Genomic DNA, 17,029 nt, shown 5'->3' with positions numbered 1-17,029 from the left:
TCGTTTCTGTATCAATCCGCGTGGAACAATCGAAATATAGTGCCCGGTCACGGAGACTACGAATTTGAGTGTAAGGATCGATTAGCCGATGGAAATCGAACCGGAACATTTCAATACTGATCGAAACGGTAATTAATTCACTGGCATTGAGGTATTTCGGATCAGCTGGAACGTTTCCCCGACGTCACCCTCATCGCGGAAGAGTACTAGGAAAGAGTTCAGCTGATTGATAAAATTTCCCGCCACTCCCGTAGCTGCAGCAAAGCGGCGGCCGCCTCCTTCCCTTCTCCCCCACCCAACCCCCATCGTCACTCCATGTCGATTGCATGTTGTGTTTGTGTGTCCCGTGAGAAGAGAGAGAAAAAGTCGTCGCGTTTTTGATTTTAGGAATTACTTTTTTTTTTTTGTTTGTGTGTTTTATCGAATGATGTCAGATACGAAAATGAAGTCTCCCGATCAACACGTAACAGAGAGGTTCCACGATTTGTGCAACGACTTGAATTTGGACAAAGATGCCGCCGAAGAAGCTTGGCAATCGTTCGAGAGGATTGGTAACAGCTATACGCTCGAGGTAATTATTACGTGATGATAACACACCCGCATAATCACCTAATAATGGTTATCGTCTAACCAACAATCAATCGTGATCAATTGTTGGAGTCCGGTTGCTGCGAACGACGACAACAATCGTCGCCTTGTGTTCTTTCGATTGTTATCTACTTTGGTCACATTATGTGTGATCAGTTTTAGTTCCCATGTTGATATTTGGTACTTTTAAAATTAAGAAGTGTAATGGATGAATTTAAACACCCCCTTGCTGTTTTTAATTGTATTCGAACTATTGCTTTAAAGGGGGGAAAAAAACTATTGTGAGTTGTGTGCGAAGTTCTGCAGACATTCTCGTGCGCTCTGTAAACCATTCTTTAGGTTTCTCGCTGACCTGATACCCCCCCCCCCCTCAGCTGCCCTTAATCACTTTTTATGTCCCGCACACTCTCCGGATCACTCTTTTGGCAATTTACATTCTTGCACACACACGCGCTCTACATTCACACTCCTTCGGTTGGTCCGTTGCTCTCTAGGTCATTCGCATGCTTCCTTCCACACTGTTTTAGCCACTCCCATGCTTACATATTTTTCGGTCATTCACATTCTTACAGGATTTATAGTTTTGCCGCTCTTCTCCAAATCTAGTTCATTTTCTCTTGACCACCACATGGGGCTATAGCCCTTTTAGCCTCCGCCCCTGTAAGTAAATATGTCTCTGCCTCTAAGTCACTATTTTGGTCATTCTTATGCTAAGAGCTATCTTAAGGGTATCATGAGCCTCCCAGCCAGCCAAAGGGGTTTTCCTGAGGCCCTACGTGGCAAATTCTCAAACTTCAACCAGGTCTACATTTTATGAGGCCCTTCTCTTCAAGGCACCCCCCCCCCCCCGGATGGACCCATGCTTTAAATCAGCAGTGCACATGCTCTCACACACAGGAGTGGATCCGGAGGGGGAGGGGGGGGGGTGATCACCCTTCCCAAGAACAGAAAATCTTATCTGTCCTGTAAAATATGGGACGATTTAATATACCCACACAATAAATCGTGCTGGATTTGTGCCTGCTCACACACACTCTTGGTCACTTCCATCTTCATACACTCTGTACGCCACTCTTGGTTTCTCGTTGACCTGATACCTAGCTCCCCTAAATCACTCTTTTGGTCACGCACACTTTCCAGTTCATTTTTTTGGCCATTTACATTTTTGCATACACGCTCTCTACATTCACACTCCTTCAGTTGCTCACTGGCTTGGTTCTTTGCTCTCTAGGTCATTCACATGTTTCTACACTGTTCTAGCCTCTCCCATGCTCATATACTCTTTTGGTCATTCAAATTCTTGCAGACTAAAATATGTAACGAAGATTCCATGATTTGCGCAAAGACCTGTTGGTAGGTCTTGGTTATGATGTGTGTGGTATGATTGGCTTTGATTAATACCATGCAAATATGCAATCTTTTTAAATTAAGTGTTTCTCAAAAAATTTAAGCATTGAAGTTTGTGGAATGGGTAAATTTAAATATGCTTTGGTTTGTTTTATTCAAATTATCACTTTTAAAAAAATGACTTGTGCAAAGTTCTACAGTTAAGAGGTTGGTTTATAGTTTGGCTGCCTTTCTCATGTTCTAGTCTAATTTTCTTGACTCATTCCTGTAAATACATCTTTCTGTAAGTCACTCTTTCGATTTTGCACATGCTTGCATGCTATTTTGGTGTCACTCCCATGGTCACGCACTCCCATCTTCATACACTCTTTTGGTTGCTCACTGACCTGATCTCTTGCTCTCTAAATTGCCTTTGGTCATTCCCATGCTCATGGCCCCCCACATTCTGAACCAGGGCCCGAAGTGAGACTTTTCACGGGCCCTTATATAGTGAATTTATTGCATGAAAAAACACATGCTCAAACATTCAGTAGGTCATTCTTTTGGTTGTCTACTGACCCAGACCCTCTCCCTCAACACCACTGTTATGGAGATTCACATTCTTGCACACAATCTACAGTTATACATTTTTGGTTGCGCACTGACCTGGTTAAGAGATTGGCAATAGTTCAAGAGGATTGGTAACAGCTATAAACTCAAAGTATAATACACACACATTCCGTAATAATGGTTATTGTTAAATCTCTCTCCTCATACACACAACAATTGCTGATATAAATATCATTGTTGAAATTTATTGTTGGGATCAATTGTTTCAAACAACAATCGTTGCTTTGTGTTCTTCCAATTGTTATCGACCTGTTGGTCTTGGTTATGATGTATGTGGTACGATCAGCTCTGGTTAATACCATGAAAATATGTGATCTTTTAAAAATTAGTGTTTCTCAAAAAAATTGGAGAATTGAAGTTTGTGGAATGAATAAATTTAAAGAGCTTTGGTTTTTTTTTTATTTGCACTGAAATTATCTCTTGTAATAAACTGTTGAGTTGTGAACTTCTATGGTCAGAGATGGATTCACAAAGGTGGAGACATTGAACGAGCAATAGTCCAGGGTGTCAAATTTGAGGAATGGGTGGGTCAAGATTATTTTATTCCCCCCCCCCCCACTCCTTTTCCCTCTACGAAAATTGGGTCAGCTTCATTGTTGAAACCTATTGTTGGGTTAGATTGCTGCAAACAATAATCCTTATATCTTTGTGTTCTTTAAATTGTTATTTGCTTATTAGGTTATAATAATTAATACCATGTGAATATATATGATCGTTCCAAAAATATAAATTGCTGAAAAAGTTAATTAACAAGGAAATTAAATTAGAAGGAATAATTTTTACATGCTTTTGTTTTTTTTCTAATTGTGTTGAAATTAACAATTAAGGGAAAAAAAACTGTTGAGTTGTATGAATTTCTACAATCAGAGGTGGATTTATAGTTCTCCACCATAGGCTATACAAATTTTGCCGCCCTTCTCCCATTCTAATCTAATTTTCTTGACCACTAATTCCCCAAATTTGCCACCCTGGGCTATAGCCCTCTTGGCCACTGTCAATATGTCTGCATGTCAAAGTCATTATTTTGGTCACATATGTTTGCACACTTTCATGGTCATTATTTTGGTTGCTCACTGATCTGGTCCTTCACTCTCTAAATCACTCTTTCTGTCATTCACGTTCTTGCACATGATCTAAATCACTCTTTTGGTCACTCACTAACATGGTTTCTCGCTCTCTCTCTAAATTTTTTTTTATCATACTGACCCTCTTTCATGTTGGCAGATATGCTGCTATAAAGTCCAAACATTTGGTGCTCCTCTCAACTTGCAATTTAGTAACTACTGCTGAAAGAATATTTTAGGCATTAATACTGATTTTTTAGTTGCCATGGCTACCTAGCGCCTGGAATTTGTCCAGCCCTGGTCACTCTGCTTGAGCTCACTTGGTTTTGTTACTTACTGATTTAATCCCTTGCTGTCTAGGCAGAGACAGATTTATGGCATAATTATGCACAGTCATTTCTCCAGTTCTATCAACCTTGACTACTCATTCCTCAGATTTGCAGCCATTGGCTGCTATAGCCTACTTAGTTCCCCCCCCCCCCCTATAAATAAGCCTTTGTCGGGGGCCTGGCAAATTACAAAAAGATCTATGTGCCAGAACTATTTTTTAGGTGCCAAATATTTTTTTTCACAAAAAACAGGTCACAAATATTATTTCTTTAGACTTTCCAGGACATAATTACCGTCTTCATTATTGATAGATGCGCTGGTATGAATTTTAAAAATGTATTGTCCTCAGATCAGATTCCAATTTACAGTGAAAACCCCTCTTAACAGACACTCCTCAGATACGGTTACCCCCTTTTTCATGGCCAATTAATAATTTCCCTTTTATAATCAAAGTATGCTTTTAAAACCCTGACTAACAGGCACCCTTTTTTTTTACAGACAAATATTTTTGTCCCACCGTTGTCTGCAAAAGGGATGTTTTACTGTAGTAACCATTGATAGAAAATTTTAGATGCCAATATTAATTTCTTAGTTGCTATGTCGACTTGGGATTTGTCCATGGTGCATGTACAGGGTTGGGCACAGAAATATGGCTCACCTAACTGGGAGAAATTTGTTCCATAATACTATGATAGTCATGTGATGTCTGAATGGTGAGTTCCGGCAATACTGATTACTTTTTCACATTTTTTTTGTTAAGATTTGTCGACATTGAAAGTTGAAAAGTATGACTACATAAACATAATTTATTTGTCCCCAGTCAATTACGATAAAACTAAACCATTATAAACACCACTAACTAGTTATTAACACCATAATGATTGAAAAATGCTCATTGAGACACTCAAATGTAAGCATCATGTTCCCAATGTTTTCCGTGGTGACATGTGGATTTCGTTAACAATTACTTTTTTCAGAATCCTCATAGAGGAATGAAATCCTCTTCCGCATCCGCATGAAAAATGCATAAGCTTGTACCAGCTTGTATCTTTAAGATAAAATATCAAAGTTTGTTGTGGAACAGGATTACATTTTCTCTATGGTATTGATTTCTTGTGCTTATCCGGTGTTTTTTCTTTGTACCGGGTGTTCTCGTACACATTTTTGTTTCAAAGTATTCCCATGTAATATTCTCTCCAGAGCTGGGTGAACCATTCAGCAGTTTTGGTTAATTGCTCAACTAGGATTTCGTTTGTTGATTTTGGAATCATATTTTTTACTTGCTTTGTGCACAAGCTCTGGTTTGCTTGTTTTTTCCTGCTACGTGGATGGGGGGAAATTTTTGGTGAACACCGGTTTGGTATTGCATTTATTAGGGTTCATAGAAAGGGTGAAACTTATCCCATTTCCCCCACCAATTTAGTACAGTGGACAAAATATAAATTAATAATAACATTTCATATAAATTTAACTAATATACACATTGTCTGACAATATCCTCTATTGGGTGGACTTGAGCATTAATGCATAACCTTTTCAGTCTGTTAGCCTACGAGATTACTGCCATATCAACTGAGAACAGTCCAAGCTACATCGTCTATTACTCATGGTTCCTTTCTTACTGCAGGGTGCCCAAAGTTACTACACTAAAAATCAGGCTGTTAGGGAGTCCCTGTGGCAGTCTGCCAACCCAACTCCTCCAGCAACATTGTTTTTAGCTTTTGGATGGTTCTGGGAGAGAGGTAACAAGCTGCAATTTTCCTCCCAAGAATGTCCCAGGTGTGCTCAATAGGGTTTAGGCCTGGAGATATGGCTGGTCACTTCATCTTCACTTTCCAGAAATTTGGTAACCATATTAGCCCTATGGGGACGTGCATTGTCATCCATTAAAATTAAATCAGTGCCAACTGCACCCTGGAAAAGGCAGACATAGGACTGCAAGACGTCATCCCTATACCTGACAGTGGTCACAGATCCTCTGGAAAAGACATTTAGGTCTGTGCACCCCTCCAATATGATACTTGTTCAAGCCATCAAACCTCCGCCACCATAGTGGTCTGTTTCTCTGATGTTGGGGACAGCTAGCAGGTCTCTGATTCTCTCCAGATAAATATATATTGAGAATCAATGGGGTCTGAATCAGAGAAATGGACCACTAATGGCAGCAGAGTTTAATGGTTTGGGTATCAAGGTGTATCTAAAAAAATTATAAGTTATGTATGAGATTTTATATACAATGATGTATGTTTTTCTCATGATATTTATATCTTTTTATTTCAGGGAGATGCCTTGCACTGGCTAGCCTGTGCCTTATATGTAGCATGTCGAACACAGCATGTACCTACTGTTGGTCGGGGTTTTGTTGAAGGAAACTGTGTTTCTCTCACTAGAATGTTGCGGTCATGCAAATTGAAGTGAGTCTACCTTTTAATATATGATTGTGATGACGAATAAAATCTCTTGAGTCACTTTTAAATTCTGCATGTTGATTAAGGAACATGTTGATCATTATACAAATAAACCTTTTCAAAAATGTAAGTCACTTGTTTGCATGCCTAAGTTTTTGATATTTGATGGTGTTCAGTGAAGTCACTTATAGTGTTTCAAATGCCCAGAATTTCAGAAAAGTATGTATATAAATTTTATCCATACATTCTGCTGGACACTTTTACTTGGTAAGGACCTACCCCAGATTTTCTCAGCTCTGTGACCCAGGCAAATTATAATGTAGAGATTTTACTGATGTTTCAGACTATTGTCACATATTCATAAGATATCTCGTACAAGGCTATCATTGCAAAAAGAAATCTTACACGAATGTAAAATATTTTTGTTGATAAATTTTGGTTTGAGGACAACAAACAATATTAGTGATATAATACTAAGTGATGGCTGTGGGCCAAGAGATTTATATACATCAACAAGGTAAGCAAATGAAATTAATTTCATGCTCGACCCCCTAAGAAATTTTGCTGATGCCTTAATTTTTTTTAGATTTGTCTGGTCCTGGCTTAAATGTGAAAAAATAACAAAATTCCCACCAGAAAGAAAATATTATTTCTGGTCCTTAAAATTAATAGGTACACTATTTCCTTTTAAAATGTATGATATTTTCTATTAATATGTTTCTTTTTGACAACTTCTAAATTTGAAATCCCAATTTGAGACTAGTTCAAATCAAATTTTTATTATTAGTCAAATAAAAAAACTGATAATACTATAATACTAGAATAATTGTTATTAGGGCCAGGAATTTTATGACCTGAAAACTGATGGAAAATGTTCTATAAAAAATGTATTTATGCCCTAAAAAACTGAAAATATGTTCTGAAAATGCGCTCTAAAAATATGCTCTATATAGGCAAAAAAAAAAAATCATAGATTTTTTTCTGTGTATTTTTGGTTACATTAATTTTAGCAAAATAATGTAAGAATGAGAAATACTAATGCAATTAATACTAGTAAAAGAAATTAATTTGTTTTGAATGAAATTATTCAGTTTACGAACTACCACATACATATCACATAATCGGTGGACTATAAGTGACATGGGGGGAGACTTGAGGACAAGTTTTTACCCCCTTGCCGGCTATGGTATTGTTCAAAAACAACAGAGTATGTGCAAATATTGAGGCCATTTTATCTTCCTGATCTTGCTGAGAATCAATTAGATGATGAATCAATTTACAGTCAGGATATTTATTATTGAGAGATAAGAGGACAGTGGGAGGGGGCCTTGAGGGATCACCAAGCAACCTTGGGTAAAAGACTAGCTTGCAACAAGTCTACTTCTGAAATTTTATCTCCAGCTTGAAGAATGAAGAGAACAGATCTGTTATGGCAATAGGGAATGGATATACAGATATCCTGAATGCCAAGATTACCTCAATTCCCTCATAAGTCTTCACGGGGTAGGGGGGACCTATTTTCATTAAAAATACTGAAATATGCAAAACAAATGCTTAAAAAAATATGAAGAATATCCCTTAAAATGACAGAAAATCATGAAAAAAATGTTCTATCACATAAAAATAGCTAAATATGCAGTCATTGAAATTCTAGCTCTAATTACTCTCAATAACATATGAATATAAATATATTCTTATATGTTGGATAGCTTAATTGTAGCCACATTGTCAGTATTCTAATATTTCTGCTCATTTCACTTGTTATGTGTAATAAAATCAGAGGGGAGGAATGGAAATTGTAACATTTCATATTTTTATTTCATAGTTTAGTACAGTTCTTCAGTAAAATGAAAAAATGGTCTGACATGGCTAATCTGCCAACTGAGATGAGAGACAAAGTTGACAGATTGGAAAGGAGCTTCAATGTGTCAACTGTGATTTTTAAGAAATTTGAACCAGTCTATCGTGATATTTTTAAGGACCCATTCAAAGACCCGCCTCGACCTGTGAGGAGCAGAAAACAGAGGCAAGTAGATAGGTGTTTTTTTTTTTGTCATGATTATTCATCTTTTACTTATGCTTCTAAAAGTGACCATGAATAACACAAGAAAATGTTGGTTCACAATTTTTTAAACAACGTTCTTGAAATTTATTTTTCAGGCGACTTCCATGCACTTCATCTGAAGTGTTCTCATTCTGCTGGACATTGTTCATCAGAGTCAAAGGTTCGTATTCTGTATAATTCTAAAACTAAACATATAAATGATATTGAAAAGGGATTTGAATGGATAAAAAAGCAAGAGGATGCTTCTAGTTTTCTCATGTTTATCTGCATAAGTGTGTATCTGATGTTCATTTGAACCATTTACAGTAAAACCTAAATTATCTGACGAAATTGGATAATCAGATATGCATTGATTCAAAAGCCCAGTGTCATCTGTATCAATTATAATTGAATATACATTTAACATACATGTTGACAATTCACTCATTGTTTGCTTTTCAGCTGTATCACACACACAAAGTTTTAAATTAAATTATTTCTGATGAGTTTTAATTCTTCTCCCACCAAGCAATTCCTTAAAAAGCATCATCCAAACGTGGTGCTGTATATTTTCACTTGCAGTCTTTTTTGCCCTTGTAAACATCCATATTTTCATTGGTAGAAGAATTTTTAAATTTAATAATTTCTTTATCACTAAGGAAACTGAGATTCAACTGTAATTTATATTACGCTGCAAACAGATGTGGATCACCCAGTGAAACTGGATAGGCAGTTTTATAAATAGTGATAATGCTTGTAATTTCAATAATTATCTTAAATGATCAATTACTCAGCTGATCTAATGAATCAGAAGAAATGCAGTTTGATTCAATGGTTCTATTTATTTAATTTATCACGATAATAATAATCATCACAATAGAGCAATGACAGCTCTCATTGGACTAGACAAGTGGTTGCTAAATTTCAAATTTCTTACAAGTATATTGACATTTTAGTTAAAAACTGCTGATTCATTGTATTGAACATGGTGTTATGTAGAAATTAGTATTCTGTTTTTAGATGTCATTGCTGAAATGATAGATTGGATTTTGGAAAACATTGTTTTTCTATTTTTTTTTTACCACAGGAAATTTTCCTGCCATATCAGAAGACCTTGTGAATTCCTTCCATTTGTTACTGTGTTGTGTAGATCTAATGTATGGCAATGCTTTATTAGCTGGCAAGAAAGATATTTTGAATCCAGATTTTATGGGTATGTGAGAAATCAGATGAGATTGTTATTTTCATGATTTTATTAACATTTATAAAGGAAGCCATTTTCTACACTGATAATTACAGATAATGGAAACAGTTAAAGGGTTATAAAAAAAAATATAATTAAATTGAATAGCCGTGTAAAAATGTCTGGTATGTTTCCTTATACGAGAATAATATTTATACTTTATTGCAGGATTGCCTGAAAAGTTTAGTACTGAAAATTACACTTCACCTAGTGAACCACCTTGCATTATTGATTTGCTGTGCATGAAGCATCAAGGCATATCTGTAGAGGCGAAAGGCATCAAGGAACATTGGTGGAAACCATACATTCGTAGGCTCATAGAGAAAAAGGTAAAAAATGCTGCTATTGTTGAAATTTTCTGAGTTTTAGTTCACTGTTGGATTTATAATTTATTGGTAATAAGAGAACATGTCTGACATAATGAAGTTAAATGATATTCTGATAGTTTTCTTTGTCTGGTTCTTGCAGATTTTAAAAGGGAAAGCGGAAGTTTTGACATCATTATTAGACCTGAATAATTTTGAGCCAAACAGGTTTGTTTCCATTCCTTCCCCCGCCCTTTTTCTGATATCTTATGCAAAAAAATTATCTGATCTGTTTAAAATTTGAGTTTTTGACGACGGTATATGCATACAACAGGGTTTGACAAATCCCTGGTCACCATGACCATGGAGAAGCAGGGTTGGACAATTTCTTCTGAAGCGGAAAAATCTGTCCTGAAGAGATAGGATTCTTCCAAGCACAAGAAACTAGTTTTCCTTCAATAATTTACCATATAAGTTAGAATTTATGCTTTAGATATATCAAATGTGTGTTTTTATAATATTAAGTAAATTTAATTTCTCTTATTTAATTATGTATGCAAATTAATAACTACATCAGCCTTTTGAAATGTTTAACAGTTTCTTCGGCTTGGAAAAAAAACTGCAGAGCTTGCTTCTTCCAAGCAGAAGAAACCAGTCTTCCTTCCGTATTCATCATTTGCTCTACAATGTAAGATATGGCAAATATATTTTAACACTTCTAATAAATTTCAATTAAGCCTATGACAATTTAACTGCATATGTAAAATGAATTATAAAAAATTCTATTGGTCCCCTTTGACCAAGATCACATATCTAGCTGAAGCTTTTTATCAGATCTATAGAAATTTCATTGAAAGTTTAAAATCCATTCATCTAATTTCAATCTAATTGACAACTTTAACTTTTTTAAGCAACAAAACAATTAAACATTATTTATAAAATGACACTGATCTCTTGTACTATTGGAAAATGAAAATTTTCATCGTATTTTAGAGATCATTAGAAACATATTACAAACAATAATTACAAAATATCAGAAAATATTATAAAAATCATCATTTTTCTCACTGCAGTGCAACATTGAAAACAAATGTTTTTAGCAGTTGTATGCTGTAATCAATTTCTCGGCTCAGATTGAATTAATGCAAAAGAGAAAACTCTAGTTCTACAAGATTTGAAAGGGTGCTTAAAAGCATTTTGACATATCTACGAAGTTCATCAGGTATGTCGCTGCCAAGATTAGGAAGCTCCTTCCAAGTTGGAAAAAACCATGAAAGAAAAACAGGAAGAAATAGGTTTCTTCTTCCATTAAATAAGGAAGAAATGTATTTCTAAAAAATTACTTCCTTTCATCTCATGCAATCATAAGCTTAATTTACAGCTGTTATCGGAGGATTTTATCAACTGTAATGTTAAAGGTTTTTATTACTTGTATATTTGAATAAAAAGTCCTTTATTTATGAACTTCAAATTACTTCTATTCACAAGAAATATAACCATTTTAAAATTAATTGTTCACTTTCATCGGTTCAGTGTAACAAAACCTTTTTTTTGTTGTAACAGCCATCAGGCTGTTTCAAAGTTGAGTGGGAGAATCCAAAAACATATATAAAATTCTTTTAAAACCTGCTGAATTTGCAGAACAACTTAGAAGCATTCGAATTCAATCACAGCTTTTTGAGAATTTCAGATATTTATCACACTACTTCTTTATTACATCTTTCTTCGCATAATACTATATTGAAATTTAAACAGTATGACTGAAGTTTTGCACTTGCAGTTAAAAAAAATCACAAGTTATTATACTTTGCCACAGTTATCTTTTATCCTAACATTCAGTATTGATAAGACATGAGAAAAAATGATAGGGAAGAATATTCTCTTCACATATCTTAATTGATGCCTTACAAATAAGGCATCAAGTCAGCATTTTGTAAAAAGCTCCATTCATTCATGATAATAACCAGCACTATTTGCACAATCGCTCTATAGCTGACATATTGAGTGCAATTTAAAATTATGTCATGTATGCTTCTATCCACCTCATGGAAATAGTCACTCACAATGATGAAAAAACATTAGGATTAAAAATGTTTCTAAGCATTTCATTAGCTGTTATATCTGATGTCTCCCAGCAGGTTTGGTCCTATTGCATAGAGAATGCCTGTCGATCATACACTAGTCCTATGATAATTCCTAAAATACTTTTACATTTTTGTTAAACGCGTCATATTACTTCTTATAGTTATATATTGCCAAATAATTGATAAATGTGCTGAACATATGAAACTAATTATTTTCTACTAACATGTTTTAATTATACTTTAAATTGTATAATATTTTTTATACTCAGATTGACATTTTGAGCGGTAATTGAAATAATTTGTTTTGTGTGCTTTATTGGAAAATTAAATATTGCACGTCTTGGTCAGATATTTATAATTAAATGTTGAAAAAATATGTATTGTTTTTAAAACATATTTGATATTATTTCACAACCAATGAGGTGAAATAACAAGCATTAATTATGTGTACTTCAACTTAGTAAACTGTAATTAATGCACATTCCAGTTTCTTCTGGTTTTTTCAGTTTCTTCCACTGTCCCGGAAGAAACCCAACCCTGCCCATGGGGACCAAAAAATTTATATTAGTAAACTTTGGATGTGTAATTACGAGCTTGGGCAAAAGAAATATGCTTATCTCCTAAAATATTTGACTGGCACCAAATTTTTGCTGGATTTATCGATCCCTGGCATAAAGCAGCATCATGATGTACCCTAATCTTCATCTTTGTTAAGCATAAGAGTTTATGTAAAAGTCATTTGCATAATTTATTTTGAGTAGTATATCTTTGCTACCTATTGCAAAAGTATTATTCATCATTGTATTAAATGTTTGTATAACTTCCTTTGTGTTTTATTCACAGATTCTTAGAAATTATGACTTTTTATTTTCATAAATGTTTATTATAAATCCCCATTGTTGAATTTTTGTTCTGTAGCAAAGCTATTAATAAGGAGTATGAAGAACATGTATTGAATGTTGGTGATTTTGATGAAAGAATTTTCCTTGGTGAGAACGCATGCGAAGAGATTGGTACTCCTGCTAAGCAAAATCTTGGTATTTCTGATCTTGCTGAGAAAGTGCATTATAGGACTTTGCAACAACATATGGAGGAGGTTTGTTAATTTTTTTTTTTTTTTTGGAAATAAAAAATGTTTTTTTTTTTACTTTGTTTTTCAAATTTAGCAGATTTAATTCATTTATATATATAATTTCTTGGCTATGATTCTGAAATTAAGGTTCTTTGCAAATTGATAACTTCAGCAAATTTCCTTTATGATTGCTATATTTTCACTTCATAAGTTACACAGTTAGATCCACATTTAGATGTGGTTAGATCTACATGCTGAAAAATTTAATTTACATATGCATATTAAACTAAAGATAGAGAAAAACTTGAAATCAAAGTTCTGCTCCCGCCACTGCAGATGGCGAAGCTGTGTGTCACCATTATCGCGCGCGTTATTCTTTGGTATCCCAACTGGGAAAAGCTTAGTCAATTTTGCCCATTGCTCTGACACCAAGTAGTATGACACGAATTGTGGGTGATGTAAATGTGAAAGGCGAAGTTGTGCATACTATACCAACTGCATGAAGTTAACTTATATAAACGACAGTGGTGTTAGAAATCAACCCAGATGACTAGTTAAATTATATGAGTATTTATCAATTTTATTTTCAGACAAAGTCTTTGCTACCTCTGACTCCTCTTACTGGTCGAAAATATCTGAAAGATAAAGAGAGTGCTCATGTCACCCCAGTATCAACTGCTACCCAGAGTGTCAGTCGCTTACAATCTTTGTTGGCTGGACGAAAAGCTGCTCCCAGTGATGCCCTTCTTGAAATTTTCAGGTGCATATTATTTTTTTATTTAAGTTATTTTTATTGAAATATAATAATGAATTATTGGTGAACATGGCAGCTGAATTGAAAAATGAGCTAAAAGTTTTGTATTTTTTTATGTAGGGAATGTAGTGTTAATCCAGAAGATAAGATACGATCAAGAGTGAAAGAAATGGGAGAGACATTTTGCACTTGTTATGCTATGGTGAGCAGCCATTCAATTCCCATGGTTTTCCTTACTTATGCACTTATAAACTATGAAAATTATGATTTTCTTATATTTCTTGTTGGTAATTTTTTTACTTTTTTTTCAGCCTTCAGAAGATCATCCTGGCTCACATATACAGTTTGCAGAGAAACGGCTTCATCTCGCAGAGAACCTGTATTACAAAGCTTTGGAAAATATTATGGTCCAAGAAAAGAAGCGCCTGCCTGCCAAAACAGATTTTTCAGTAAGAACTGTTTTTGTACATGTATATAGAAATTGTGTGATGATTTTTACTTTTTTTTTACTTTCAAATTTTTTTTTCCTTCTTGTATATATTTGAACTTCTTTCCCTCTCTTAATTTTCTTGCTAAATACAGACTTTCAACTAAAAAAGTTTTAATTTAATATATCTTTTGTATTTTGGCATATATTCCACCAGTAGAGTTTTGATAAATCAAGGTTCCTGATAATCTGAGGTGCTGGGATTTTTCGAAATTTCCTTTTAAAACTACTGTTTTATCCCAAGCATAAATATCATTTCATTTTGTCCCATTTTTTCCCTAGTGGGATAAATTTCAGTTGGAAGAGGCCTTAATCCTAGACTGGAATTTCTGGTGGATACTCGGACACCCCTATGGTAAACTTATAGTTCCCAAAAAATTTATCTCTCTCCCTTCTCCCAGAGTCTGGGAAGGTTGTTTTTTTTAATTTCTTTTCGGATAATCTGAGTTTTCCATAATCTTCAGTTTCTCTAGATTATCAAGACTCCATTGTATAATAATACAGTTTCTGCTCGTTATAATGACCATGCATTATTGTAACCATCCCATTCTAATGACTGGTATGATAGGGTGCAAAGTTTTCCACATTCATCCCATGTTATTTTTTATCTAGTATGAGGACCTACAAAAACCATTCAATCCAATACAAAATTCGAACTCGGCTCTGTCCCTCCTCTTTTTTCAAAGAAATATAAAAAACAAAACCTTTTTTTTTCATTTGCCAAAATTGTGTTTTATCTTCACCTTCAATACTTGAGAATTCAATAAGTAAGTGTGTGCATGTAATTAATTTGATAATCATTAATAATGATTTCGCCATTATTTTATGACCTGATGCACTTTAATCGAAACTGTTTAGACAAAATGAATTTATAATATAATTTTTTATTTAATTCAATATGAATTCTCTTAAGAAGTAAATTTTTTTTCTAGTGTTTGATATAAAGATCTTTGAATATAGCATCTATTTTCCGTGGAACAAGAGGGGTCGTTATAATGAACGAAACTATGTCTTTATATAGACAGACAAAAAATATATCTTATTTTCAAATCTCTACTGATTTGCCTTTTAACAAATGCTATATACATAATTTTTGGCATATAATCTGCCCATCAGGTAATATGCAAGATAAAAATATTCCTTCAAAAATATAATTACGCAATTATCAGACGTGATCTTGTCTCATTGCTGTATTTCTAGAATCGTGTGGTTCCCCTATTGTTATGTACCACATCTTACCCTTCTGCCATGAAAACTTCTCAAATTGTTCTCTTTATTTTATATGTTTGTTGGAGTTATATTTAGGAATGGGACGAATAGTGATTTGGCCAAATATAAATTTTCTTATGTGAATAAAATTGAAAATAACATTGGTAATGTCAAAAGTTGATATTTGATCAGTCGACTCCACCTTTGACCCTGAGGGGAGGAGCAATGCCCCCCCCCCGTATCTCCGCCCATGATTTTAATTATGCAATTTATTATTTAAATAAATATTTAAAAAAGTTGAAATATTTTTCTTGCCATGACAATCAAATTTAATGATGATATATTGTATTTTAATATTACTTAAGAATCAATTTTTTCAACGCTTATTACAATTTTACATCTTATCACAATTATTTACTTTCGACTAGTAGTGCATCATGAAATTTGCTACTTATTTTCTTATTTTTCCTTTTTTAGATTTTCTTTGTCTTTTTCAGTAGCTTAATATGTATAATGTGCTGGTAAAGCCTTTAGTTGATGAACTTGTGCATATAATTTACACTCACTTCCACCTTATTGCAATAGGATTCTATTTTCAGTTTTGTGTTTACTTTATCCTAGAAATTCTGCCTGACATAACCTCTTTTACAGAAAGGGATATACACCATATGTGTGATAAAATATAATGTGTGTATCTCAACCAAACAATATTGAATAAATAAAATAATCAGTAAATTTTTAATTTATGGGGAAAAAAATTCCAATTAATATAATTTTTTAAAATTAGTTTGTTGTGCATAGATTTACACAGATATGCAGCTAAATACCTAAGCAATATTTGGCCTAACCAAATATTTGGGAAAAGAACTGAATAGCAGCCGAATATTCGTTCCATCTCTAGTTATTTGGAGAGTTTACCAATTGTGCAAAGAGTTGTATTTAATAAGGTCTTGGTGCATGCAAAAAATTAAAAATTATGGTTAAGTTTAAAGCTTAATCACATAATTTTCTGGGTCCTCCATGGGCTGAGTATGCATCAGCAAAACATCTTGGCATAAATTCGTCAAAGCTCAGGTGGAATAACCAATCACGAATCTTGATGAATTCTCTTCAGCTTCCTTTTGGTGCAAGGTTTGTTTCATTCTGTATATCATTTTTGACCATAAGGAGATGTAATACTCCAGCAGGTTTGGTTACATGTCATATGCATGCTTTACAACCGCTGCATGGTTTGGAGAAAACAATTTTTAAGTGCTTCTGTGGGTTTTCAACTCTGAGTATGAATACAATCAAGAATTTGTGCCAAGTTCTAAAAGAAAAGTGTGAAAACACAAGCATCTCACTAAAGTGTCTCATCTAAACTCTTAAGGATTCTTGGACAGCTATTTTAGCCAAGCTTTCCCAAAGATACTTCTAAAGCATGTGAAAAAAATGTTACTGGTGTGTACATAGCCAAAGGAAGACCCACAAAATTATGATTAATCT

The 17,029-nt window shown here is 34.1% G+C and overlaps 1 protein-coding gene across 1 annotated transcript in view; it reads left to right on the top strand.

The window, feature by feature from the left end:
- The first annotated feature begins 247 nt into the window (after positions 1 to 247).
- LOC149089766 (retinoblastoma-like protein 1) overlaps positions 248 to 17,029 on the top strand; it is a 34,541-nt gene continuing 17,759 nt past the window's right edge. Inside the window, exons 1-11 of the mRNA XM_089245558.1 lie at positions 248 to 571; positions 6,219 to 6,352; positions 8,172 to 8,372; positions 8,507 to 8,571; positions 9,478 to 9,603; positions 9,802 to 9,962; positions 10,102 to 10,166; positions 12,941 to 13,118; positions 13,685 to 13,854; positions 13,969 to 14,050; positions 14,160 to 14,297. Coding sequence (XP_089101684.1) covers positions 425 to 571; positions 6,219 to 6,352; positions 8,172 to 8,372; positions 8,507 to 8,571; positions 9,478 to 9,603; positions 9,802 to 9,962; positions 10,102 to 10,166; positions 12,941 to 13,118; positions 13,685 to 13,854; positions 13,969 to 14,050; positions 14,160 to 14,297 — 1,467 coding nt within the window. The 5' untranslated portion in view covers positions 248 to 424. The remainder of the gene's footprint in view (positions 572 to 6,218; positions 6,353 to 8,171; positions 8,373 to 8,506; positions 8,572 to 9,477; positions 9,604 to 9,801; positions 9,963 to 10,101; positions 10,167 to 12,940; positions 13,119 to 13,684; positions 13,855 to 13,968; positions 14,051 to 14,159; positions 14,298 to 17,029) is intronic.

Source organism: Pholcus phalangioides, unplaced genomic scaffold (assembly GCF_987345545.1).
Source record: "Pholcus phalangioides strain wild (caught in Gottingen) unplaced genomic scaffold, Ppha-v1.0 ptg000001l_1, whole genome shotgun sequence".
NCBI lineage: Eukaryota > Metazoa > Arthropoda > Arachnida > Araneae > Pholcidae > Pholcus > Pholcus phalangioides.
Note: the sequence above shows the minus strand (reverse complement) of the source record. Positions and strands in the feature narration are given on the sequence as shown.